At 48.1% G+C, this 27,536-nt stretch overlaps 1 protein-coding gene across 6 annotated transcripts in view; it reads left to right on the plus strand.

Moving 5' to 3' along the window:
* The window catches only part of ZZZ3 (zinc finger ZZ-type containing 3), a 707,971-nt gene that overhangs the window by 311,508 nt on the left and 368,927 nt on the right, over positions 1–27,536 (plus strand). For all 6 annotated transcript variants that reach the window (XM_069641671.1, XM_069641666.1, XM_069641669.1 and 3 more), the window contains exon 8: positions 13,535–13,630. In XM_069641671.1, the coding sequence (XP_069497772.1) occupies positions 13,535–13,630 (96 nt within the window). The remainder of the gene's footprint in view (positions 1–13,534; positions 13,631–27,536) is intronic.

Here is a 27,536-nt window from a genome sequence, read left to right on the forward strand (position 1 = left end):
CTGGATACTTCCCCGAAAGTGGATTTTTTTATGCCAGACCCAGGGGAACATGCCGAAACACCCTATAGAACCCTGATGGCAAGAATTATTGAATTCATGGTTTGGTCTGCGCCTTTGCCTGTTTTTCAACAGGATTACCTGACAGACATATTAGACAAAGGTCCACAGGAGGATCCTGTGGTCACCTTCCATACAGCCTTACAAAGAAAAATTGCATCTAACTGGGAAACTCCTGAAGTTATCCCTGCTGTCAACAAAAGATTATCAGCCAAGTATAGGGTAGCTGCTGCTGACCCTGAATACTTATCGAAACACCCGACTCCAGAGAGTCTGGTGGTCCAAGCGGCAACTTCATCAAGCAGCAGGACCGCTTACCCTACTGTCACACAGGATAGAGATGACAAGAGGTACGATTCTATGGCAAAGAAAGTCTTCTCTGCTTGTAGTATGGCGTTGAAGTCCATCACCGCCACCTGTACGCTCGCCAGGTTCTGTCACACACTGTGGGAGTGTGCTTCATCAGCGGTTGACTGCATACCCGAAGGAGAGGAAAAGGAAGCCTTCCTTAACATTATTAAAGATGGCAAGGATGCCATGTGCGAGTCACTTCAAACTGGCATCGATTCCACTGGCATTATCAGCAGGGCCATGGCGGCAAGTACAACAATCCGCAGGCATGCGTGGCTGCGAAAGTCTGGCTTTGCTCCAGGTGTACAGGCCAGACTTTTGAATATGCCCTTTGACGGCTCTTCATTATTCGGAAAAAAGGCTGATGACAGTCTGGAAAAGTTGCAGACATCTAAAGCAGCAGCAAAATCTTTAGGAGCTGCTAACCGCCAAACTCCTTTTCGCCCCTCAGGAACCTCTGGGAGAGGAAAGTCCTTTCGCTATTATTCCGCATTCGGGAAAGGCAGAGGACAGCCGGCTCCAAGAGGCCAAACGAGTTCCACCCGAGGTGGACGGGTCAAAGGTACTAAGGCCGCCGCAGCAGCAGCAGGTGCCTCTTTACCCTAGGCATCTGCTTCAGCCACCCCCAAACCACTCTGAGGTCTTTCCACACAAGACACCTGTAGGGGGCAGGTTAACTCACCATCTGACGGAATGGCAGGCTATAACGTCAGATGCTTGGGCATTGGAGACAGTTGCCCAGGGCTACTGCCTACCCTTTCTACACATCCCTCAGAGTCATCCACCGGGGAACAGCTCTCTAAAAGTTCCAGATCCGCTCCTCTTGCAGGAAATTGTAGACCTGCTAGAGAAAGGTGCCATAGAACCGGTACCTGTAGCGGACAGGAACAAGGGCTGGTACTTCCCCTACTTTCTTATACCAAAGAAGGACTGAGGACTGAGACCCATCCTGGACTTACGAGAATTGAACAAGTTCCTCAGGAAGGACAAGTTCAAGATGGTAACTCTCTCTGAGATCCTTCAGGCCCTCCAGCTCCAGGACTGGCTGGTATCTCTGGACCTTCGGAATGCTTATTTCCATGTGCCAATCCATCCCAAACACAGGAAATACCTGACCTCCGCCCTGAGGGTTTTCACCAAGCTAATGCCGGTAGTGGCTGCGAGTCTAAGGAGGGAAGGGATCCACGTCTACCCCTACTTAGACTATTGGCTGATCAGGGCTGTATCTTCGGAACAAGCTCAGACCCAGCTAGATTATGTCTGCCACTTCCTTCACAAACTGGGCTTCTCCCTCAATTTAAAGAAGTCACAGATGATACCATCACGGTGTGATGGTTTCTAATGTGCATTTCGCCTTCCGACCTATTTCCAACATGGCCGCCACTTCTGCACTAGGAAATCGTCTACTCCACAGTCTAGTTGAGACTGATTTCAAGATGGCCGCCACAGCGGTTACCATCGCTAGCGTACAATGCAGGCTAGTTGTTAATTCCCAGGAAGCCTTGCAACCTTCCACCATCACTTCCTGTTCACTCCCTTATAATCCAGCAACAACAGAAGGAAGATGCGTTGCTACTCTCTCACGAGCCGGCACACACTTCGTAAGTTCGCCTCACTAGGATTACGAAGACATTTCCTCTCAACCATTTTTTGTCTACTTTACTCACCTTCTTGTTCTCCATTCCTCCCTTTTATTTCAGAAGGCTTTACGGAACCTTTCATTTTCATTTCCGGCATTTCTGGGATCGATTCTACTTCTAAGCACGCTTAGACCCGGAATCTCCTCCATACCTCCCTCCAGGGAGTCTCTAGGTACTAATCTACTTTTCATCTTACTTCTTCAATGACTCCCGGCTATCGGACTTCTGTTTCTAACTCCTCACCCTTCCTTTATAGCAATACCTTGTTGGGAACCTCCAGATTTTCCTCATCCACTCAAGCTGGCTCAAAAGGACTTGGAAGTAAAAGGGTAGGCTTTCTCCTAGTTCATCCTTCTCTTATAGAACTAGATACATCCACCCTAAATCTTACGGGTCTTTTCTTTCCCTCATCATAGTGCCCTCTTACTTTTGCAACACGACAGAGATTCCTTACCTCTCCGCTCTCTTCATGTTTAGCTCATGGTAAGCTCTTAGAACCCTATATAGGAACTTCTCCTTTCCTTACTTTCAGGAATAACTGTGTTCATTTTTACCCACTATATTTAGTTTCAAAGGCCTCTCGTCTAAAACAGCCAGAAAGAATACCCAGACCAGCTCTCACCGGGTCTCCACAGGAAGACAACGCCCACCAGTAGCTCTTCCAGGGTTTTATCCCCCACGAGGGTTTTTCCTCAGAGTTTCACGAAGGACAAGCTTTTGCAGGTCCTTTGAGGAGTTCTGAGGGGGATTTCTCCTATTCTTCGAAGATCCACCAGGGTTTCTTCAGACATCTGTTCACCATATAAATCCCCAGGTAGGTGGTTTTTTGTTTCTTCCCAGTGTATTTCGGAACAATTTTGTTGTCTTTACAAAACAGTTAACAGTTAGCAACGCCCGTGTTATCTTTTGTTCCTAGTACTCTGGGTAGAAACATAGGAATCACAAGTCATGGATCAGCAACAAATTCAACAGCTGATTGCTGCTGTTCAATCCCTAACTACAGAAGTACAGCAGTTAAAGCATGAGAATGCCTCCTTAAAACAGCTCCAACAGCAAACGGCCCAACAGGCTGCAGCCCCTCGTATCCCACACTGCTCAGACGTTCCTCCAGGACCCTTACCAGGAGGACAATTTGATGGTAACCCGCATAAGGTTAAGGAGTTCTTGGACTCCTGCTCTGTGCAATTTGCCTTTAAAGCAGCTTATTTTCATACTGATAGACATCGTGTGGGATATATGGTCTCACAAATGACTGGACCAGCATTGGCTTGGGCAACACCTTTAGTCACAAACAATAACCCTATTTTAGACTCTCATACAGCATTTTGCAATAGCATCCGTACCATGTTTGGCCGCCAAGAGATTCGTGTAGCGTCACAAGAACACCTCCTTGACCTAAAACAAGGACGTTTAGATATTTTGGCTTACATAACCAAATTCAAACAGATGGCAAGCGAAACCACTTGGTCAGATGACGCTCCGGTCACACTCTTCAGAAGAGGTTTATCTGAAGATCTCAAAGACGAGGTGTCTCGGGTCCCTCGCCCCTCTACACTAACTGAATTAATCCCATTGGTAATGCAAATAGATTACCGTATGAAGGAAAGAGTAATGGAGAGAAAAAAGGGAAGGAATACACAAACTACGTTCTCTCCTTCTTCTTCTCGTCCTCAGTCCAATGATGAACCGATGCAATTGGGTTCAACAGCTCGAGGCCCCTTGACTCCTGAAGAGAGAAACCGGAGGAGGACCTTGGGTCTTTGTATGTACTGTGGTTCAAATAACCACACGGTACAAGATTGCCCAACTACACCACCTCGGCGTTCGGGAAATGCCAGCTCCCGGCCGTAAGGGGAACCACGGTACGGGAACCAACACCTAAACAGGGTTCCTCACAAACCTCTTACTCCTCCTTCTGTACTAGTCAGACCGATTCTCATATGGTGGTACTCTTGGTCTCTTTCTCCTTCGGTGATCGTCTGCTACAGAACATACCGGCACTAGTGGACAGTGGAGCGGTCCTGGACACTTCCCTGGGAAAAGCCTCGCCATCAGAGGTGAGGGCTCAAGATATTCTGCAGATGGTCAACAAGTTTCAAAATGCCCAACGTCTCCCAGCCTTCGACTTTTTGAGGTTGCTAGGCCTTATGGCATCCTGCATCTTCCTTGTGCCAGAGGCTCGCCTGAGAATGAGATCTCTTCAGTGGGCACTGAGAACTCAGTGGTCGCAACAGGGAGAATGACAGATCTCCTCCGGATTCCGGACAAAGTAGCCCACAACCTTCAATGGTGGGCCTATCCAGAGAACATCTTAAAAGGAGAACTGTTTTGGCAACCCTGGCCGGAGATAATAGTAGTCACAGACGCCTCACTCACGGGGTGGGGAGCCCATGCCAACAACTTGACCATCAGCGGTCGTTGGTCTCCATCGGAGTCCAGACTACACATCAACCTATTGGAGCTGAGAGCGATCAGACTAGCGCTGAAAGCTTTCCTGCCATCAGTACAGGGGAGAAATGTCCTGATAATGACGGACAACACGGTGGCCATGCACTACCTCAACAAAAGAGGCGTAGGGTCACTGCCACTGTGCAGAGAGGCAATGCAGCTCTGGCTTTGGGCAATTCGAGAAGGAATCTCTCTATCGGCAGTCCACCTAGCCGGAGAGAAGAACTTGACAGCGGACGCTCTGAGCAGGCAGAGCACAGTCTCCCACGAGTGGGAGCTAGCTCAGGAAGTCCTTCAAGAGATCTTCGCCCTTTGCGGAACCCCTCAGGTGGATCTGTTCGCCAAAAGCACCAACAAGAAGTGCGATCTGTTCTGTTCAAGGAAATTTCCCCCGAGGGGAGCTCTAGGAGACAAGTTCGTAGTGGACTGGGAGTTTCCACTCCTTTACGCGTTTCCACCAGTCCCTGTTATTCCTCAAATGATCAGGAGGTTGAGAAGATTCCAGAAAACCATGATCCTAATTGCCCCGGACTGGGCCAGGAGAACGTGGTACCTGGGCCTTCTAGATATGTCCATCTGCCCTCCAATCCGTCTTCCACTCAAAGAGAATCTTCTCTCGCAGAAGGGGGGTCAGGTTCTCCACCCAGACATCAGAACCCTCAACCTTCATGCTTGGCTTCTGAAAGGGTGAGGTACAAGGATTGGGATCTCCCTGATGACGTCATGGAGGTGTTGCTTTCGTCCAGAAGGCCAGCAACAAAGTCTTTAGACCGCTGCCGTTGGAACAAATTTTGCAGCTGGTGTAGAGAAGGGAATATCAACCCTTTTTCATGTGGTACACCAACGGTGTTATCCTTTCTACTCTACTTGGCAAACTCAGGCCTTCAAGTTGGCACTGTAAAAGGCTATCTTGCAGCGCTTTCAATCTTCAAGCGTACTGCGGAGGAACCATCGTATTTCAAACTACCTCTAGTGATACCATTTCTCAAGGGATTAACTAATGTTTATCCTCCAAAACCATTCCAAGTTACCTTATGTGACTTAAATTTAGTCTTACACTTCCTAATGGGCACTCCATTCGAACCACTTCACTCTTGTTCGCTGAGATTTCTCATGCTTAAAACTGTCCTATTGGTAGCACTAACATCTGCTAGGAGGGTGAGCGAGCTACAAGCTCTCTCCTGTAAACCCCCACATACAATTTTCCACAAGGACAAAGTTGTCCTACAGGTGAAGCCTAATTTCCTCCCAAAGGTGGTTTCTGAATTTCATATTACTCAGAAAATTACCTTACCTTCGTTCTACCCTCCTCCTCATCCGGGGAAAGAGGAAGAAAGGCTACATAGGCTGGACCCAAGGCGAGCTCTCAGCTTTTACATCAGCAGAATGGCTAGGATCAGGCAAGCAGACCAACTGTTTGTAGGATACTCAGGTCACAAGTTGGGACTACCCATAACAAAACAAACCATTTCCAGGTGGATTATTTTGGCCATTCTGGAATGTTACAAACTGGCAGGGAAAGAGCCACCCCAAAATCTTAGGGCTCATTCAACCAGGGGTATCGCAGCCTCTTCGGCTCTCCAAAGAGGGGTACCGGTGAGAGACATATGTGCGGCTGCCACATGGTCGTCCGCACATACATTCACAAAATTTTACAACCTGGATTCCTCCACTAGTCAAGAGACCCGATTTGGCAAGGCCGTATTACATTCGGTCCATCCCTAAAGGGATACATAGCATTCTTACTCTCACCTCCAATTGCATGCCACTGCTATGGGAGTCTATCAGAGACAAGGACTACGTCGGAGGACACAATTCCTTCGAAGAACAAGTTACTTCTTACCTTGTAACGTTCTTTCGACGGGATGTTCCTCCGACGTATTCCTTATCGCCCCTCCCATCCATCCCCGCAGTAATACTTCCCTTGTGGTTGCAGCTTACGATCCTTCAAGGTCAATTACCAATTCAGGCATGACTTTTCTCATGCTACAAAACGGAAGTGAGCAACGGACGCCGCGCGTGGCTATTTTTGGGCATGGTGACGTCGGCGCCGATACGGTGGCCGTGGAGGGACATCGACTCGGCGGACGTCGACGCGCAGCGCCCTCTACAGAAAAAATTTGAGGCCAGCAAGCTGGAAACGTATTATCAAAGATAAGGAATACGTCGGAGGAACATCCCGTCGAAAGAAAGAAGTAACTTGTTCGTCTGAGTAGTATATTGAGTTTTGGTTTTAAAATGTAAGTGAGCCAACTTGCAATCGTAAGATTAGATGATTAAAGTGGATGTCATTGTAATTCAAAGTGAATGAATTATGTAAAAGAGTGTTTTAAGTTAATGGAAACATGTATATGTTGTAAAAGTTGTAACCTTTGTATACAGACTATAAACAACTTTTTAAATAAAAAAAAAATAGTCCTTTATCTAACACACCTATTAGATTCAGGACTTGTTTTCAACTTTCTGAAGGTCCACTTCTCCTCCCTCTCTGCATTTACTACATTGCAGAGCAAGGTTTCATGGTGGAATATCCCTGTAATTAAGACATTCAAGGAAGGGGTAAAAAGACTTCACCCTCCTATTTCCAACCCAAATCCCGCATGGGACTTGAATGTTGTTCTCACAAGATTAATGGGACCTCCTTTTGAGCCAATGCATATGGCTAGTCTTAAAGCCCTCACCTATAAAACTGCCTTTTTTAGTGGCCATTACTTCTATAAGGACGGTTAGTGAACTCCTCTCTAGGCTTTACTATTGCAACAGCCACTTTCTAAATATTCCTCCTACTACTCTTTGACCTTTACAACTTATCCAGAACAGGACTGCAAGACTTGTCCTTGGCCTCAAGCCCAGGGATCGTGTATCTCCAGCTCTGAAATCTCTTCACTGGCTCCCTGTGGCTGCAATGATCAACTTCAAGACCCTCTGCATTGTTCACAAGGCTTTCTGGTGCCTGGGACCTCTCTACCTTCAACTTTCTCTCCAAAGTATCTTCATTCTCAAGCTCTCCGCTCATTCACCTCCAACTCTCTGAGGGTCAGACGCTTCTCCAAGTAGAGAGTTGGGGCAGATCTATGTCCTCGGCTGGGGCCTCCCTCTGGAACAGCCTCCCTGCCTTTCTCAAACTTGAGCGAACCACCGCCCGGTCCCAGAAGCAACTCAAGACCTTATGAGCCACCCGCTGGCTGCACTTGTGAGTTAACTGCATTTCCCCCTTCCCCTCCCCCCGGCAATTCTCCCTTCCCTCTTCACTGTGAGATCTGAATGACACAAAGCCTAGTAAGATTGTTATTTTGTCCTCCCTTGTTTCCACTTCCTTGTCTTGTCGCGCCTAGAAAAACTTGTGTACAGGCGCATTTTAAATGCCATATCATATCATTACTGCAGGCCCTCTCAGTTCAAGACCCATTTTTGACTATTTACAAAGACATGATGGTACTGCGCACACACCCATGTTTTGCGCCTAAATTCATTTCAAAGTTCCACGTAAACCAATCCATCGAACTTCCTCCTTTCTTTCAGAATCCAACTAACTCTGCTGAAAGAAACCTCCATACACTAGATGTTAGGAGAGCAATAGTATACTACCTTCAAAAGACTAAACCACTAAGAAAGACAACTCAGTTCTTTGTCTCTATGGCAGGTGGTATAGAAGGAGACCATGTCTCTAAATTAGCTATTTCCAAATGGATTGTTAAATACGCCACACTGTGTTACTCCGTTTCCAAAAGATACTTACCCTTTACACCTAGAGCTCACTCTACTAGGGGCACAGGAGCTACTATGGCCTATTGCAAATATTGCAAATGTTCCTATTAATTCTATTTGCAAAGCATCTACCTGGAGTTCTGTTCACACCTTCACTCAATATTACTGTTTAGACCCACTCTCGAAGTCTGATTCTCAGGTGGGACAAGCAGTGCTAAGGCATCTTTGTTACTGTTTCTTCACACTTCCCACCACCATCTCCTGGTATTGCTTGCTGGTCTGCACAGCATGTGATATTAAGCAGATTCATAAGCATCAGAAGACATACATTACTCACTGTGATCGTATTTTTGATGATTCTATCTGCTTATATTCACATACTCCCACCCATCCTCCCCTCCCCTCCTGAAGTAGAAGGAACATAGACATCTTACATCTTCTTTCTTCTGTACACACTCATGCATTTTGTAGGGCTCCCTCGCGGAAGAACAAAAATAACCAGTGGGACCTCGACATGTGATGGAGTTGGGGTGCACTAGACTACTTGTCACCTTAGAGATAATGTTAGTAACGCCCAAGTTGAAGTCCCTTTTTGATATTCGAAATAAAGATGCAATATTCTGTGATTACCACTAATGTGGGACTATAGGGACAGCATGTGAATCTAAACAGATACAATCATCAGAAATACGATTACGGTGAGTAATGTATGCCATACATAAGAACTGATGGATGGAAAGCTTTTAAATATTCATAGCTGTAGGGGAGTTCCTCTGGGCTGTTTTGCACTCAGCTTTCTATTAGCTAGTATGTGCCCATTTGTAAAGACTGGAGAGGGGGTCTGTAATTCTGCTCTCTATATGGTAGAGGAGAGGCACAGAGGACCCCAGGCAAGATTCTCTATAAGGTAGCAATGGACAAGCAATCAAGGCCTAGCTTCTCGGGAGGTGATGCAGGCTGGTTCTTAAGTACAGTGTAGTCCCCAAGCCCCCACAAAGGAATGTCTACACACTGTATTAGTTAAAACAGTCTTTATATAATTAATATTCAAGGTTATGTACACTATCACAATAACTCACTTTGTGCTCAAACTCTACAATGGCAAATATATACAGTTCTAAAGTGGTACCACAATTCTCAGATCTCATTAAAGTGAGAGTCTGAGGCACTCTGCTTAACAATCTCTCTTATCAACATCATGAATTGCACAAGCCATTTCAAACGCTTCAATCCACTGGAGGATACCAGAACCCTCCACAAACACACTAACCAAATCTTTCATAAACTTGATGGCTGGAGACCGGCCACTCTCAACTGGTTTAGCTGAAGTCTCCACTCTTGCTTTCTCTAGCTGGATTCTTTGGTGCTCAGGGTCCCTATCTTTGAGTATCACTTGCTGTGCCAACTCCTCTTTCTTCAATTCAGCTTCTGTTGCCTACTTTTTGTATTGAAAGGCTAACTGTTCCCGTTGTAGCTCCAATTTTAAAAGTTCAATCTTCTGGGTTTCCTTCTGAAGAGCACTGCTGGGGTTTGGAACAGAGGCAGTTGGAATGGTGGCATTCCCAGAATCAGATTCAGCAAAAACCCTGGGGCAGAGTCCTCATTGGTTGCATCACCCCCCCCCCTCCCCTTCAGGATTTACACCATCAGTCTGGTAGTCCACCAGGGCACCTTCAGCTCAGCCCTAGACGTATCCACAAAGTCTAATTCCCTGGCTTCACAAGCACTCTGGAGAGCCTCTAAGCTCATCCTAGTCAATTTACCCTTTGCAATAGACGCCATTTCTTGTAATGCAGTTATCTTGTACACAACTAAACCTCAATTTAACAAAGTGCAGATATTTTGTAAGTGGCACGGTTATGCACTAATTCTTAAAACCATAAGCATCCAACCGCTGCCATCAGCGTAAAGACTGGAGGGGGGTCTGTACTTCTGCTCTCTATATGGTAGAGGAGAGGCAGGGAGGACCCCAGCCAAGATTCTCTATAAGGTAGCAATGGACGAGCAATCAAGGCCTAGCTTCTGAGGAGGTGATGCAGGCCGGTTCTTAAGTACAGTGTAGTCCCCAAGCCCCCACAAAGGAATGTCCACGCACTGTATTAGTTAAAACAGTCTTTATATAATTCATATTCAAGGTTATGTACACTATCACAATAACTCACTTTGTGCTCAGAAAATCTACAATGGCAAATATATACAGTTCTAAAGTGGTACCACAATTATCAGATCTCATTAAAGTGCATCAACTATACTCTGGTCAAATGTCACACAGATCAAGGAATAAAAGTAACTAACAATAGATATAGGAGGAAGGCAGTTGGTTAGAACAATTGGCAAAATATTGACCCCTACCAACTACGCATAATTTTGTGTGGAGACCCCCCCCCCCCAATCTGGGCAACCTGTAAATAAAGATATATCATACCAGCCCAGTCCATATATTGTTCAAAAGAGTCTTATTTCCTTCTAAAATAGTTCTACAACCCCAATGTACCTGGAATAGCAGAGTTCGTTGTCGGGTCATCAACTGATCCTTCTTGAACGGCTACCTTTAAGGCAAGAGCCACGGATCGTGGAGAACCCACGAGGAAAAAGGGGCGATGATGGCGAGGTGGCAGCTTCGTTCCTAGCGGTGCTCGGCGACGACGGAGCGTTGGCGTCCTGCAAAGAAGAGTCGTGTGGGGCACCTCGATGACGATAGTTCAGGGCCGCAAAGAGATTGTGAAGAACTGTGGCCCAGCAAGGGTGTCGAGTCGTCCGGCGTCTCTACGGTCGTCACGTGGCGGGGAAACCCACCGGCAGATGCTCCTCAGTGTGTCGGCGGCCTCGACTTTCTCCGGCGGGACAAAGCGGTCGACGGTGCAGGCGAGAGCATCCTTGCATCAAATGTTACTTAGGCAAAGGGAGCACGGCGGCTCCGGTCGGCAACAGCGGTCGTCGACGATGGACAACAGTGTCTGGGTGCTTCTCCATGTGATTCCGCGGCGGTCCCTGTCTCCGGTCGGCAGCCTGTCTTAGGTCTGTCTACCAGGGAGCTTTGGCAAAGATCAGATGGTGCACGATGGTCCCTCGTAGCTCGGGAAGAGGGCGCCTTACCAGGTCCTCTCTGGGTCAGTCCTTGGACACACACCAGGTTTCAGATTGATGAAATAGAGCAGCATCAAGACTCGTCTTCCAGCAGGGCTTCAAGGTTAAGCTACAGTTTCAACTCCAGTCTCTCTTCAGCTTCTGAACTTGAATTCTAGCAGTGAGAGGCCCCGAGATATACTATCATTCTCCCATTCATTCTGCTGGGTCACACTCAGGCAACCAATCGGTCAGAAGGGCATTCTTGCAGGCAGGCATCCAATCAAGTGCATAGTGCATTTAGGCCATTCACTTCTCTCCAGACGCTCACAACAATTTGTGTATTGGGACAAATACTCAGCCATTCAACACTCTACACTGTATTCATACCAGTTTCGTGCAGGGCTGTCTCAGTCATTGTATTGAATACCAGATACTAGACATCCACAACACGGAATGCGTATTCGTCACACACTCCACCCAGGTCCCACCCACAGGGTGTACCCACAACATGTAAATACAGTCACTGGGAAGGCTCCAGCCAGTCTGGCCTGGACTTTATATGGAACTTCCACCCAACAGCCTGTCAGGGGGAAGGGACAGAGTCAGGGCTTCCCAGGACTTTGGGGAAAACAAGGTAACAGCCAATAGAAAGCAAGAGGCCACAGGGGCAATCTTGTTTCCTATCAGGAATCAACTGATTCCAACGGCAGGGCCTGGGTATCCCAAAATGGAGGATACTCGGAGCACCTGTCAAATTCAGCATGGAGCTGCCACCGGCCCATACCCTGCTCTGTGGGCCACACACAGGTGCCCAAAACATACCTTAGGGGCACAGGGTTGTACCCCCACCCACGGGTGCCATAAGGGTATCCCATGGGTCTGTACACCAAACCAAAAGAGAGCTGCACCGCCAGGAGTCCCACATGAATTCCTGCACGGAAAACACGACATAACACACAATAAAAGGCAGTAAAGGACAAGGATATGGAGGCCCTGTCCCTCTGATGCATTTCCAGCATCACACCATTACACAAGGGGACCGATCGTATTAAAGTTATTCATCGCCCCACCCATAAAGGAAGTAGGCAGCCCAGGCACAGGCCATGAACATTATTCATTGGAACATCAAAAAATTGGCAAAACTAGAAGTGGACATTTAGGATGAGTTTTAAATCTGTATAGTCTTATCTGGACACAACACTTGTTTACTTCTTAATTTAACATAAATTCGGCATTTTTTGCACAAATAATTGTTCGTTATAAGTCAGTGATCGGTTTCCAGCATATCCCACCTTGTTTACGTCCCTTCACCCCCACAGTTCTTCCCTTGCTACTCCCCTCTCGGTTGACACACATGACCCTGGTATCCTGCTGGAAGTGGATGGCTTGTCTCACTCTAGCTACAGCTCTGTCATCACCTCACCACTGCCGAGTCTAGACTCCATATTCTCATTCTCTTTTCTATCCCTCTTTTTGGCTCGTGAACACCATGCTCCTGAATTAGTGGTGTGTGTTTTGTGTAGGCTGTCTGCACAGAGTTCCAGAATCTGGCCTACTCGCAAGAGCTCGAATCGACTCCTAGGTGCTGCAGTGAGGAAGAGGAGCCAATCGGGATAGACCATAGTGCTTATTTGAGGATGGGAGGGGTTGATTCCTGATGAGCCTCTTGGGCCACCAATTGGCTCTAACCATAATGTTTACGCACAGTTGGACGCTTCACGCTAGAGACTTAGAGTTGTCACAAAAGAACACTGCTTTTCGCTGTACTTAAACTATCAGTGAATTGTATACATCCAGTGTTTTTACAATAAACCTGTCTGTACAGCCACTTATTCAATGTGAGTCTCTCACTCTATCGTGCACTGTCCCACTCCGCTCTGTAAGCTTATCCTACATTCTACAAATGTTCTACTAATAGGTGAGAGAAAAATTAGCCTTTGAAGCCCTGTAGAGTAACAGCATTTGGAACAGTACTCAGCCTTCTGTGTACTTAAACAACTCCCAGTAGCAGGAGGCATCTATCCACCAAGAAATCCCACTCGTTTTTGCAAGTGCCAAACTGATTACTCAAATTGCATGTTTCAGTTTTGGAATATTCATTGATATTTGAAAACCTTTGTGGGATGCATGACCTTTTTTCAGCATTCGAAATAAAACCTTTTGACTTTTTTGTTATTATCAAAACAAAATGAAAGCAATAATAAATGCTCAGAGAAATTGATTTGCTTATTTTCAATAAGACTGTCTTTATTTTTGTTTAGGTTGCAAGCAGGGTTCAAAAGTATTTTATAAAGCTGGCCAAGGCAGGAATTCCAATACCTGGCAGAACGCCGAATGTCTATTTATGCTCCAAAAAGGTAAGATAGCGGGGTATTACAGTTGAAGTTGTAAATCTGTTTAGGTTAGACTTTAAAAGCTGTTTGACTCAGTGAATATGTTCACATGCATTATCCATTTTTTCAATTCTGGTGTCAAAACCATGCGCAATGGGTTCCAGGTGATGCATATGTGGTGTGTAGATAAACAAGGACAGGTTGTCTTCTTTTAAACGTTAATATTGGTGTTTTTATAAAATTCTGAATTCAGAAAAATGGTCATACTTCAAAGAACAGCTTTACTAACCTTGGAGGCGTTACTATTTGGTTATTTAAATACTTATCCTCCTCAATGGTTGAGATTAAATTACCATGGAAGTGATTTTACATTGCCTCCCAATTGCGATAACATGTGCCTCTTTGCCCATGAACATGTAATTTTCATCATCGGCATTCATACTCTTTCACAACTTTCATTTTGTGAACCCACCTTAACTATGCCAAGATTTTATGCATTTAGTCTTGGCGTTTTATAATTAAATAAAATAACCAGCCTCTACAATTACGTTTTTAAAAAAACTCAAAACATGTCTGTCAAAACGTTACCTGTCAGTAAGTTGTCTGAAGTGATATGTATTTAATATTAACATTTCCATTGGAGGGAGATTTCTTATGAATGTGTCATGATGCCTACCCCCGGAGCACCAGGCCAGGCCCAGCACCCCCGGAAGCAGGCATCATGCCCTCGGGTAAAAGCCCAGCGGCCCCTTATAGGGGCTCTTTGGACTCAGTCCTGGCGCCTTTGGCGCCAGGCTCATGTTGGACATCAGTCCTGGCGCCATAGTCGCCAGGCTCATAAAGGGAGGTGTTTTGTGCACTTACCTGATGCAGACCATGCTGCACGCTTCAGGCCTCCCTGAGACCTGAAAGGGACTATTTTTTCATAGGGACTATTTTTTCACTCGGGCGTGGCCAGGGAAGGATACATACCTAGTTGGGGAAGGATACATACCTGGGACTAATTTGGAGGCTATTTAAGCCACGCCCAGACAGCAGCTCATGCTTCGCGTTGTTCTGCTTCCTACAGCTTAATGCTCACCGTGTCTACTCCTGCTCCTGGACTCCAGCCACGCCCGCCTCGAACCTGGAAGACCTGCAAGGAAGGAAGAGAAGAGAAAGGTGAAAACCAAGGACTATTTCAAACTTCTTACCTGCATCCGGAATCTTCTCGCCAGCATCCCTGAAGAAAGACTTCCATTTAAAAGCATTGCGTTGCTCGCTGCAGCGCCACGCTTCACTCACCTGTCCTCGAGACATCTCCCGGCTCCATCGCGGCTGTCAGCATCGGACGCCACATCTCTGCACCTAGGGGAGAGAGGAAGAAACAAAAGGTGAGCAGAAGGAACACAGAAGGAAAGCCTGATTAACAGCCATAATACTTACCGGCTTTTCTTCCACATTTCGGGTCGGCGCCGCCCCGTTGGCAGGTATCGTACCCCGGCCCCTATGGGGAAAGGACAAGAGACATTTCTGGGGAATGATAAGGACATTTAGAGGGATCGCCCTCATCACTACTCACCTCGGCAGTTTAACCCCTCGACGCATCGCCTTCATTCTGCACCTGAAATAAAGGACAGATCACAGGTTAGAAAGACAACATAAAGGGGGCCTCACTTGATCTTTGAACTTTCATACTTACGGCGCATCGCTCAGGAAAGTCAAGTGGATTTTGCCAGCGCCATTCTGAAAACCAGTGAAGTAACTGGACAAACGCGTGGCCCTGCACCAGAAGCAGGATGGAGAGTTCATCCTTCCAAACCATAAGGTGAGCTTAAACCGGGGTTTGGAGGAAGTTAGAGAGGAACGAAGGGGGAAAGGAGGTAGCTAGCACACTATTCTGCAGACTGTTAATCCCCTTTCTCATCTGCGGAAGGATATTCCTACGGGCCAGGCAAGCACGATTTGGAGGTCCTGTCCAATCGGTGTTCCGGGTCCTGCGCATCACGCTAGAAGAGGCCACAGCAATCCAGACTAGACCAGCGCCCCCGTGGGAACCAGGTGAGCGTTACAGAATGATCAAGTTTTCAGCCAGCTCTTAAGGGCATAACATTCTTTATAGTTCGAGTCTACAAACAGTGATTGGAAGTATAACAGGGGTATAGCATAGAATGTGGAGATATGGATACACTATTTCAATGAGAAACCTGAAAATACAGTAAAATCATTTAAGACTTTAGACACAAAAATAGCTGAAGATGTTCACTATTACTGATGTTGCTGTGGTGGATGTGGGAAAGGAGTTTTGCCAATAACTGGTTGCATTGTTTGCATTTTCGGTGTATGTGATGGGCGTTAGGGGAGTTTTCCTAAAGTCCTCTTTAGGTAAGACTGTATCCAACTATCCCTTGCCATACAGGTCCCCAACGTTTAGTATAAGTCTGTATTACCCAAAGGATTTGGTAGAATGGCAGAGCAGACTGGCTTATCTTAGGAGGAGTATGTGAACTGTAGGTAAGTATACTTTTCGCTCGTCCTTTGGCCTTCCTGCCCTCTCAGTTCGGGAAATGTCATACTTAGAATGCCCTTATACGCTCAAAGTTGCTGCTTTCACAAGCTAAAGGGCGGTTTGTGTGTGAGCCTGGGCGTGGGGCTGGGAATGTCTGGTTACAGTACACATTCCTGGCGCTGAAAGTCTGTTGCTGGGCAGACTTTGTGGCTAGTGACTATCCATGATTGTATTGCCGCTGCTAGTTTGAATGGTGGCTTGGGGAAGCGCCCAGCCCAAGTTTTTGATACATTGAGGGCTCCTGCAGCCAAATCATCTTTGGAGCCAGATCCTCTATGAAGAGCAGCCCGGTAGCGACTAGAGTACGACACTTGTAGCTGAGCAGCACCAACTCCAGTGAAATACTGGTGAAGCCTTGCTCTTCTGCCTGATCTCAAGGATAATCTCGTCAGGGCTTCGAACTCCTGGACCAGTGAGAATAACCAATCTCGACCCCTCCTAAAGAATCCATGACTTCGGAAGTATCCCAGAACCAAAGGGTGCACCGACCAGTTCTCTCATTGGCTACCTCACTGTAGAAGTCGCCATTCTAAGTGCATCCTTGGAACTTGGTAGATCTTCAACTTGTACAACAAAATGCCTGTTCCTGCATTTTCGGCATTCTTGCATCAACGTTCGCTGGAATATTGCCTGTCGCCGCCCAACCATGTTCAGTCCTGCTGCAATAGGTCGTCTTCGCATCCTACAAGTATCCTGAGGTCGCCTGCATTGTAGAAGCCTTTTCTTTGTGTGGGTGCTCAGCTGCAAGGTGTCAGGAGCAGATTCCCAAGCACAATGACCGACCGAATCCTGTTTTCATACGTTACCTACGCACCTGCAAACCCTGGGCCTTCCTCAACTGAACCAAACACAGAAGACTATGTCCCCAATGGATTCCGGAACCCCAGCAGTGGTCTCTGGATATGACGGGGGGTGGTAAGTTAACATACCTGTTCCTCTTTCCTCATGTTTTCCATAGGGTTACATGGGCGTGTACTCATGTCCCTAAACTTTGTTATTCTGTGGTTTTTCTAAGGGTATCTATTCAATTTCATGCATATAGAAGTATTTACCTGCGATTTGTTATTGAAGTATGTGCTTTGTTTCTTCTCCTAATGATGAATTAATATATCTGTTGTATAGCCAACTCTGGAGGCCAGGTGAGTGGAATGTGCACGGGACCGCTTTGGGCCCTTTAAAAAATAAATATTGGCAGCAGCTGGCCGCGCGCTGCCTTGTCCCCTTCTCCCCCTCCCGACCAGCTTCCCTTGTTGCTTTCCCGCCACCCAACCCACCCCCAATCCCCCCCCTCAACAGGCCCCCCCCCCCTGTGATTGGTTACCCGATGGACAAATCTGAAACCCCCTGGGCAGCCGTCTGCCCGGCAGGGGACGCCAAGGAAGCCAGCAGCTAACAGACACTAGCAAAAACTGGGAGTGTGGCATGGGTGGGGAGCAGAGCAATTACTCTGCTCCAGAAAACCACTGCCACTCTATCTTACCTCCCAATAACATAGAGTGCCATAATATTACCATGTCCACACTTAGATAGAATTGTGAATATTAGCATGTCCACACTTGGATAGAATTGTAAATATTAGCATGTTCACATTTAGATAGAATTGTAAATTAGCATGTCAAAACTTAGATAGAATTGTGAACATTGGCCTGCGTCGCATCTAGATAAGATTGTGAATGTTAGCACGCCCACACCTAGATAGAATCCTGAACATTAGCCTTTGTCGCATCTAGATGGAATTTTGAATACTGGCATGTCCACACTTAGATAGAATTGTGAACATTAGCCTGCGTCACATCTAGATAAGATTGTGAATGTTAGCATGCCCACACCTAAATAGAATTCTGAACATTAGCCTGCGTCCCATCTAGATGGAATTGTGAATATTGGCATGTCCACACTTGGAAAGAATTGTGAACATTAGCCTGCGTCGCATCTAGATGGAATTGTGAATATTGGCATGTCCACACTTGGAAAGAATTGTGAACATTAGCCTGCGTCGCATCTAGATAAGATTGTGAATGTTAGCATGCCCACACCTAAATAGGATTCGGAACATTAGCCTCTGTCGCATTTAGATGGAATTGTAAATGTTAGCATGTCCACACTTAGATAGAATTGTGAACGTTAGCTTGCGTCGCATCTAGATAGGACTTTGATTGAAGGAAAGCATGCCCACGCCTAGATGAAACATGAATGTTAACATGTGCCACCCTTAGAACTGTGAACACCAGCCGGCGCTGCCACACTTAGACAAAACTGTGAATGTTAGCATGCTAAAGGTCATGTAACCCACTAACCAATATAACCTCAAACTCTGCATACCTATCTTACCCAAAAACTCACACAACCATCTCTCGCACCACAAGCCGCACGCACTTCACAACACTGCAACAACACATAAGCCGGAGCAACAGCACACGAGGACTGACACCGATCCAATACCTGCACCAAAGCTCAGCACCTGGTGTATACCGAGTTGAAGCTGCCAACAGAACACCACTCCTCTCACTATATCCTACTCCCTCTTCACCTTACTAACCCATCCCACCTTATCGTTTGCAGATCCGCCAGAGCGCCTGGGGACCAATTCCGTTGGTGACGGTGCGTGGTACAAATACCTTTAACATTTAACATAGATGGTGTGACTATATTTGACTTGAGGTTTTACTTGGTTAGTGTGTAAAGACCCAAAAATGTATTGTATATTTTTGTACTTGAATCATTGGGGGTGTCCTGCGTGGACTCATTGTACCCCTAGACAACGCTCACAGTCCTACTGAGACCCTCTTTTTACTCTGTTACCTTATAATTATTATAATTGGTTATTTATAACGTGCTTAATACTCAGAGGTTTCTAAGAGTGGAACCGGGGCTCGAGCCTATGTTGCTCCGCGTCATCTTGCTTCCAAGGCGCGAGTGCGTTGCCCCTGAGCTATCCTCCCCAAGACCTTACCTTGATTGGGTTTGGCTAAAACCTCAGTTTCTCCTTGTTCACGACAAAAGGGTGGCATCCCAAAATATACGCCATGGTTGATTTTGGAAATCCATTTTAACAAGCAGAGAAAGAAATTTAGTACCACTTTCTCTTCAACTGGTGCTCAGTAACTAGCTTGAAAACCCAGCAGTAAAAGTATCACACCTTTCCTCTTTTTGGATGGAGAATAGACTGTCTTGAAGGGGATTGGGGCCTCCGACGTATTCCATATCTATGACATGTAATCACCACAGCTGTGCTGCTTTGGAAAATCTTCGGCGTCTGCGTCGATGATCGATACGCCGCCCTCGAGGACCTCCTCCGTCGGCCAACGTCACTGGATGTTATAAGTAGGACGCACGACGCCCGTAGCCTCAGTTCCGTTTTTTCCGCGAACGTGTTCGCTTTGGAGATCTCGGCGCGCCTCAACTCATGAGTTTCTGTTCTTGCTCGGTCCTTCGAACCTGTTCGTATTGTGAAGTATATTCTTCGTGAAGATGTCTACCTCGTCTTCCACCACGCGTCCGGGCTTTAAAGTGCGGGGACTGTGGGTCCAAGATGTCGGTGACAGACTCGCACAACGCCTGCCTCTGGTGTCTCGGGGAGGCCCATGACACTGATGACTGTGTCGACTGCCAGTCGCTCACGTCCAAAGCCTTGTGGGAGCGCAAGAAGTTGTCGGTAGGTAAGGTGTCCAAGCCACGGAAGTCAAGGTCTGCGGGGCTTTCGACGGACGATTCGAGGGGCGACTCTCCGCATCGTCGTAGGAAGTCCAGTGGGAGTCGGTCCCGCCACTACTCTGCCTCTTCGAGGCACTCCCGGAAGCGCCGTCATCAGTCGCCTTCCTCATCCGAGGACTCCGCCCGTCGGCGGGTCGCTTATTCCACCAAGCATGCGACGCCGGAGGAATGGGCTTCCTTCGGCAAGTAAATGTTAGCGATTCTCAAATCGCAGGGCACTGGTCCGTCTGCGCCTCCGAGTGGGGTCGGTCGAGAGACACTGCTCGCACGCCTTCGGGCTCGGGTGGACGGCACGATTCGTGTGAGAGGTCCCGCTCGGACAAGGGGAATCGTTCTCGTCATGCCCGGTCCAGGTCCTCGACGCGCTCGAGACTGTGTGCACCTGTGGTGTCTTCGAGGAAGACGTTGACGCCGATGTCGTCGACGGACTCTTTCGAGGCCCCGCCGCTGAAGAAGTCATCGAAGGCCATTGGCACCCATGCTGTCGAGGGACACGCTCGGGGCTCCGGCTTCGAGGCCTGTGTCGACGCCATCGATGCTGTCGGCGCTGCGTTCGGCGTCGACACCGATTCACTCGACGCCTTTCGAGGCTGTTTCGACGGGGGTACCCCAGGGCTCGGTGGAACGCCCTAGAAAGGCTCTGGCCAAGGTCAAACATGGCTTTGGTCCACATTCTGTGCCTTCTTACCGCCATCTTGAGTTTATTTCAGAGGTGGATGAGGGCTCTGATGATGGCATGGTTCCTGATACGGTGCCAGACGAGATTCTCTCGGGCATAGCCAGATTGAGGACCTGCAGCAGTCCCTGCACGATGCCAGTGTGCTGGACACCTCTCCGGAGGTGGAGTTTTGTAGGCCCAAGCCTGGCACTCATGCCGACTCCTCGTACCGGCGCCTTATGTCTAGGGTCACCGAGTACTTGGGATGGTCTGCTCCCCCAGGGGATTTTCTTCAGGATGACCTTATGGATATCCTCGACCAAGGTCCACCAACTGACCCGGTACTGCCGTTCCATATGGCTCTACAGAGGAGGGTGGCAGCGGCTTGGACTGCTCCGGAGAGTCTTCTGGCAGCCAGTAGCGACCCCTGCTATTTGACCAAGCACCCCACTCCGGAGAGTTTGGTGGTGCAGGCAGCTACGGCCCCGGCAAAGCAGGCGTCGTATCCTACCATCCCTCCTGATGGGGACGACAAGCGTTTTGACGGCTGGGCGAGGAAAGTGTTTTTTTCAGGGGGTATGGCGCTTCAGGCGGCCAACTCTGTATGTGCCTTGTCATGTTTCATGCACACTCTGTGGAACTGTTTCCTTAGTGGCTGAACATATTCCCGAAGGGGACGAACGGGATGGTTTCCTTGCCATGGTTCAGGATGGCAAGGATGCCATGTGTGAGGCCGTTCAGTCGGGTTTAGACATGGCAGATTGCGTCAGCCGGTCCATGGTGGCGAGCACCGTGATACGCAGGTGTGCGTGGTTGCGGAAGTCGGGGTTTGCTCCTGATGTGCAGCCCCGGCTCCTCAACATGCCCTTTGACGGGGAACATCTTTTTGACAGCAAGGCTGACAAGAGCCTTGTGAGGTTGCAGACCTCCAAACCTGCAGCGAAGTTGTTGGGCGCTGCTGTTCGCTAACCTCTGCCTTTTCGTCCTAGGGGACAGATATGGAGGGGAGGTTCCTTTCGTTATTACTCATCCTTTGGTAAAGCGAGAGGAGCTGCCAGTCAAAGGGGCCACCGTAGGAGTGCCAGAGGTGGAAAACAAGGTACTCGAGGTGCCAAGGCCGCTCAGGCTGTTGCCTCCTTGCCCTCAGGCAACGCCGCAGTCGCTTCAGCTCAGTCATGAGGCCATGTCCCATGGTTCGCCGGTTGGGGGAAGGCTAGCGCAGCATCTTGCAGAGTGGCGCGCCGTTACTTCAGATGTATGGGTTCTGGAGATCATAACCCACGGCTACTGTCTTCCTTTCCGGCAGAGGCCTCAAGACAATCCACCGGGGAATCTCTCTTTGAAGAGTCCGGATCCGCTCCTTGCGCAGGAAATTCAATCCCTGCTGGAGAAACGCGCCATAGAACCGCCTGTAGCGGAGAGGAACAAGGGATGGTATTCCCCTTATTTTTTGATTTCCAAGAAAGACGGAGACTTGAGACCCATCATGGACTTGCGCGGTTTGAACAAACTCCTCAGGAAGGACAAGTTCAAGATGGTTACTCTCTCTCAAGTCCTCCAGGCCCTTCAACTTAAGGACTGGTTGGTGTCTCTCGACCTCAAGGACGCTTATTTTCATGTGCCGATACATCCAAAGCGCAAGAAGTACCTGAGGTTCGCGGTTGGTGACTCGCACTTTCAGTTTCGGGTCCTGCCGTTCGGATTGACCTCCGCCCCGAGGGTCTTCACCAAGCTCATGGTAGTGGTGGCAGCGCACCTCAGAAAAGGGGGGATTCACGTCTACCCCAACCTGGACGATTGGCTGATCAGGGCACGCTCTCCCGAGCAAGTCCTGCATCATCTGTCGGTCACCTGCCACTCCGTCCACAAGCTGGGCTTCTCCCTCAACTTGAAGTCCCATTTGACACCAACTCAGAGGCTCCAGTACATCGGAGCTGTGCTCGACACGTCCCTGGGGCAGTGTTTTCCTCCCCAGGTGAGGGCTCCTCACATTCAGCAGATGCCCAGAGTCTCCGAGCGTTCGAGTTCTTGAGATTGCTCGGCCTCATGGCATCCTGCATTCTTCTGGTGCCGGAGGCCAGGTTACGGATGAGATCTTTGCAATGGGCGCTCAAGCTCCAGTGTTCTCAGTCCTCCGGCAGGTTGTCGGACCCTGTTCAGGTGCCGTCCACAGTCGCCCAGAACCTTCTGTGGTGGGCCGTCGAAAACAATCTGATGAAGGGGGCTCCATTTTGGCTACCCTGGCCGGAGGTGATGATCGTGACGGACGCATCCCTCACGGGATGGGGAGCTCATGCCAACGAGTTGACAGTCAGCGGTCGTTGGTCTCCGTCGGAGTCCAGACTCCATATCAATCTGTTGGAGCTGAGGGCCGTCAGGCTAGCCCTGAAGGCTTTTCTATCGACTGTGCGAGGGAAGAATGTCCTGATCCTGACGGACAACACGGTGGCCATGCACTGCCTCAACAAAAAGGGGGTGGGGCAGGGTCACTTCCTCTGTGCAGGGAGGCGATGCAGCTCTGGTTCTGGGCAATCCAGCAGGAAATTTCGATCTCTGCAGTTCATCTGGCCGGAGACGAAAATGAGACGCCGGACGCTCTGAGCAGGCAGAGCGCGATCTGTCACGAGTGGGAGTTCGCTCAGGAGATTCTCCTGGAGATCTTCGTCCTTGGGGGGACCCCTCAAGTGGATCTCTTCCCCTCCAGTGTCAACCGGAAGTGCGAGAGGTTCTGCTCGCAGGAATTTCCTCCAAAAGGAGCCTTAGGAGATGCGTTCGTGGTGGAGTGGTCATTCCCACTGCTGTATGTGTTTTCTCCAGTCCCCGTCATCCCGCAAGTACTGCGCAGGTTACGGAGGTTTGGTTCCCGGATGATCCTCATTGTTCAGGCATGGGCCCGGGGGACGTGGTACCCGGACCTTCTTGACTTGTCCATCTGCCCTCCACGTCGTCTTCCCTACCGAGACGATCTGCTCTCACAGGAGGGGGGTCAGGTTCACCATCCAGAGGTCAGATCCCTCAACCTTCACGCTTGGTTTTTGAAAGGTTGAGGTATAAGGATTGGGACCTCCCTGAAGACGTGATGGAGGTGTTGCTCTCGGCCAGGCGGCCCGTAACAAAGTCCCTGTAGCGTTGCTGTTGGTGTAAGTTCTGCGACTGGTCCAGGGTTAAGAATGTGGATCCTTTTGCATGTGACATTTCCATGGTTCTGTCTTTTTTGCTTTCTTTGGCCCACAGGGGCTTGCAAGTGGATACCGTTAAAGGTTCCTTGGCGGCGCTGTCTATATTTAAGCGCTCTTCTGAAGAGTGTTCCTATTTTAAATTTCCTTTAATTTCTCAGTTTCTGAAAGGGCTCACTAATGTGTTCCCTCCGTCATCTTTCCAGGTGCCCGGTTGGGATTTGAACCTTGTTCTCAAGTTTCTAATGGGTGCTCCGTTTGAGCCTTTGCATTCATGCCCTTTGAGACTGTTAACTCTTAAAACTGTATTTTTGGTTGCGGTCACTTCCGCTCGCAGAGTGAGTGAGATACAAGCACTTTCAGTTAAGCCACCCTTCACTGTATTTCATAAGGACAGTCCTTAGAGTTCGTCCTTCCTTTCTTCCGAAGGTGGTGTCGGAATTTCATTTAGGCCAGAAGGTTGTTCTTCCGGCGTTTTATCCTCCTCCACATCCTGGTAAGGAAGAGGAGAGGCTCCATAGGCTTGATCCTAGGAGAGCGTTAAGCTTTTATATTTCACGCATGTCCCGGGTCAGAGTGGACGATCAACTCTTCATTGGTTACGCTGGAAAGCGTTTGGGACAAGCTGTGACGAAACAGACTTTGTCTCGCTGGATTGTTTTGGCTATCTCTGAGTGTTACCGCTTGGTGGGTAAGGACCCACCGGTCGGCTTGCGGGCCCATTCTACCAGGGGTATGGCTGCCCCTACTGCCCTACAGAGGGGTGTTCCTATTCGTAACATCTGCGATGCAGCCACCTGGGCTTCGGTACATACTTTTGTACTATCCCCCGATTCCATCCGTGGGCAGGATCTGGCCTTTGGCAATGCGGTCCTTTACTCCCCAATTTGATTGGGCATTCTAAATTTCTGTTTTCTAAATTCTTTTCCCACCTCCTTGCATTGGTACTGCTTTGGGAGTCTGTCATAGATATGGAATACGTCGGAGGACCCAATCCCCTCGAAGACCAAGTTTCTCTCTTACCTGGTAAAGTTCTTTCGATGGGATGGTCCGACGACATATTCCATATCGCTCCCTCCCTGCCTTCCCCACTATAGAATTTCTTATGCGATTGCAGCTTACGTTTCCGCAAGGCATTGTGTGTCAGACCGGCAGAAGACTGGTGTCACACGTTCTGGGGAAAAAACTACAACTGTGGCTACGGGCGTCGTGCGTCTTACTTACTAACATCCAGTGACGTTGGCCGTTGGAGGAGGTCCTCGAGGGCGGCGTATCGACGTCATCGACGCAGGACGCAGACGCCGAAGATTTTCCGAAGCAGCACAGCTGTGGTGATTACATGTCATAGATATGGAATACGTCGTCGGACCATCCCATCGAAAGAACGTTACCAGGTAAGAGAGTAACTTGTTCTTCTGGAGCATTGGAGAAACCTCTCCTGTGATTTCAGGACCTTATAAATGGTGTCCCATGGGTTTTATCCTTTCACCATTTAAGTTCCACACAAACCACATTTGTGCCACCAAACCCCTATTGATGTTTTTTGTGAAAGAGAATCAGTGGCTGCTCTTCTTGCCAATCAGTTTTGTGTGGTCCAAAAGACGTGCAATGATTTCTACATTCATAGCCATGCATTCCTTCAAGTTGCACATCCTGGACGAGAAGTTTAAATGTATAACATGTTAAATTCTGTCTTTAATCCTGCTAGGAGAGTGGCTGTGTAAAATGTATTTAACAAATGCATATACTCCTACGTTCTTTCCCCTTTCCTCCATACTTGTGGGACATTCCGTCCTTCGGGACGGGACCGGAGCATTTTTGTCAAAATTGCATCAAAAATGAAAATGTGTCGTTCTCTTGTTACGCACGGTATGGCATGCAGCCGTAACCGCGCCCTCCTGAGCTCTGCCCCACGCATTGCCCTTCAGTCGTTTTCTCCGCACGGTCGGGGCTGGACGCACTTGCATCACTGGGAACACATTTTTCTTGTTCCCGGTGTCCTTCTCTCCTGCCCCGGTTCTACAGTCGCGTAGTCCTCCGTCTATGCCAGAGCGTCTGGGATTTGTGTCCTGTTATTCATTCGAATGTCCCTTCGCTATGGCGGATCCCCATTCTCTCTGCTTGAAGTGTGTGGGCCCGGACCATTGTTGGGATTCATGTTTCTACGCCAACTCCCTCTCTGTACGGCACTCCAGCGTCATCGTCTTCTTTGGTGGGAGGAAGTCTTTCAGCGCGTTCCTCCACCTCATTTTCAGCTTTTTATCGACGAAAAGAAGTAAAGCTCGGTAAGTTCCTTACTACTCCTTCCCGGGGTTTTCCAGGTCCGTGAGGGCCTTGAGCAGCTCTGCTACCAGGGGTGTTAGACAAAGTTTGCATGCAGTACCCTCTGGGACCCCTACTCACAACTTTGACTACAGGTGTAAGCAAAACCAACCTTTGGTATGAGTCTGTACCACAACGTTTTTGGTAGTGAGCTGAGCAGCCAGGCTTATCTCAAGAGGGAATGTGAGCTTGTAATGAGGTTACACAGAGGTGTACAATTACAAGAATTCAAATAATTCTTATACTCAAGGTTTCTTGGTAAAACACTTATTAATTTATTACACACTCAGTTAGAAAACATTCACTAGAAGGAGGCAATCAATATCACACAAAAATATACTACAATACTTCCCACTAACCGTATGTAAGACATAATGCAGATTTACTCTGGACAGGCTAACAGTAAGTCAGGGAAAGCAAGACCTATTTGGGGACACTCATATATTTATCCTAACCAGAATAGTGTGGTGAAATCAACAGCATTACTTTTGGGAAGAGGCACAACCAAATCACAGTTGAGTAATATGCCCTTACATCTACTTTTTGTTAGAATGGTGAAACAGTTTCTAAGGAAAGAATTATGTTACATATACTTTTCTGAATGGAAACACATTTCTAAAGTAAGTAAATGCTATACACTCTTAGTTTCTAAATCAGTAAAGACCTTTTGGGATGGCCCACAAACAACCTACACCCTCACCTGACATCATTAGGTAGGGTGCTGGGGACATTAATATCTTACTGTTTATGTTTAGAATACTGTTAGAAGTTGGTAAACGGAATTAGAACAAGCAAGAGACCACAAATATTTTTAAGCAGGCTAATACTTTTGGATCCCCTAAGCAGAGTTATTCAGTATAGTAGGCTAGGCCAAAGTCAATGGGCAAAAGTCTTATGTAGGATGAAGCACATCTGGCAGGTAAGTAGAAGAGTCTTTGCACTATGTTAGAAGTCTTTGAAGAAAAAGAAGAATCACACTTAGGGCCACAAACTGTTGAGACTTCTGAGTGGTGGAAGATGCAAGCAATTCTACAATGGGAGGTAAGATCTCTGACTTTTACAGTACCTTTGTATTGAAGAAAAAGTACAGCAGATGACTTCTGTTCCTGAGCAGCTCTGCAGATCTCACTGTTCCTGGGCCTTCGTCGTGGGACAAGAGGGAGGACTTCTGGGGACTCCTGCACTGCAATGGGATGGTCACAGCTTGCAACTGGCAATCTTCAAATCAGTGCTGTTCAGTGTTTCAGCTCCTCGCGTCTACCGCAAATAGCAACACAGAGTTCCTGGCTGTCGATGGGCTTTCCTTGCTTCTGGGGTCCCCCACTCTGTTGATGGGGCTCAAGCTCGGTCAGTCCTGCTTCCTGGGAGTCCGGAGGATCTTCCTGGAGCTCTTGGCCAACTTGAAAGCAACGCACACACTCTGGTGTTCCGCTCCTTGGCTATACGGTTTCCAGCAGCAACTCTGTGGAAATTCAACCAGCTCCGAGAAGGATGTCCAGGTGGCTTACTTTG

This window comes from Ambystoma mexicanum, chromosome 1q (assembly GCF_040938575.1).
Source record: "Ambystoma mexicanum isolate Mex_15411 chromosome 1q, UKY_AmexF1_1, whole genome shotgun sequence".
NCBI lineage: Eukaryota > Metazoa > Chordata > Amphibia > Caudata > Ambystomatidae > Ambystoma > Ambystoma mexicanum.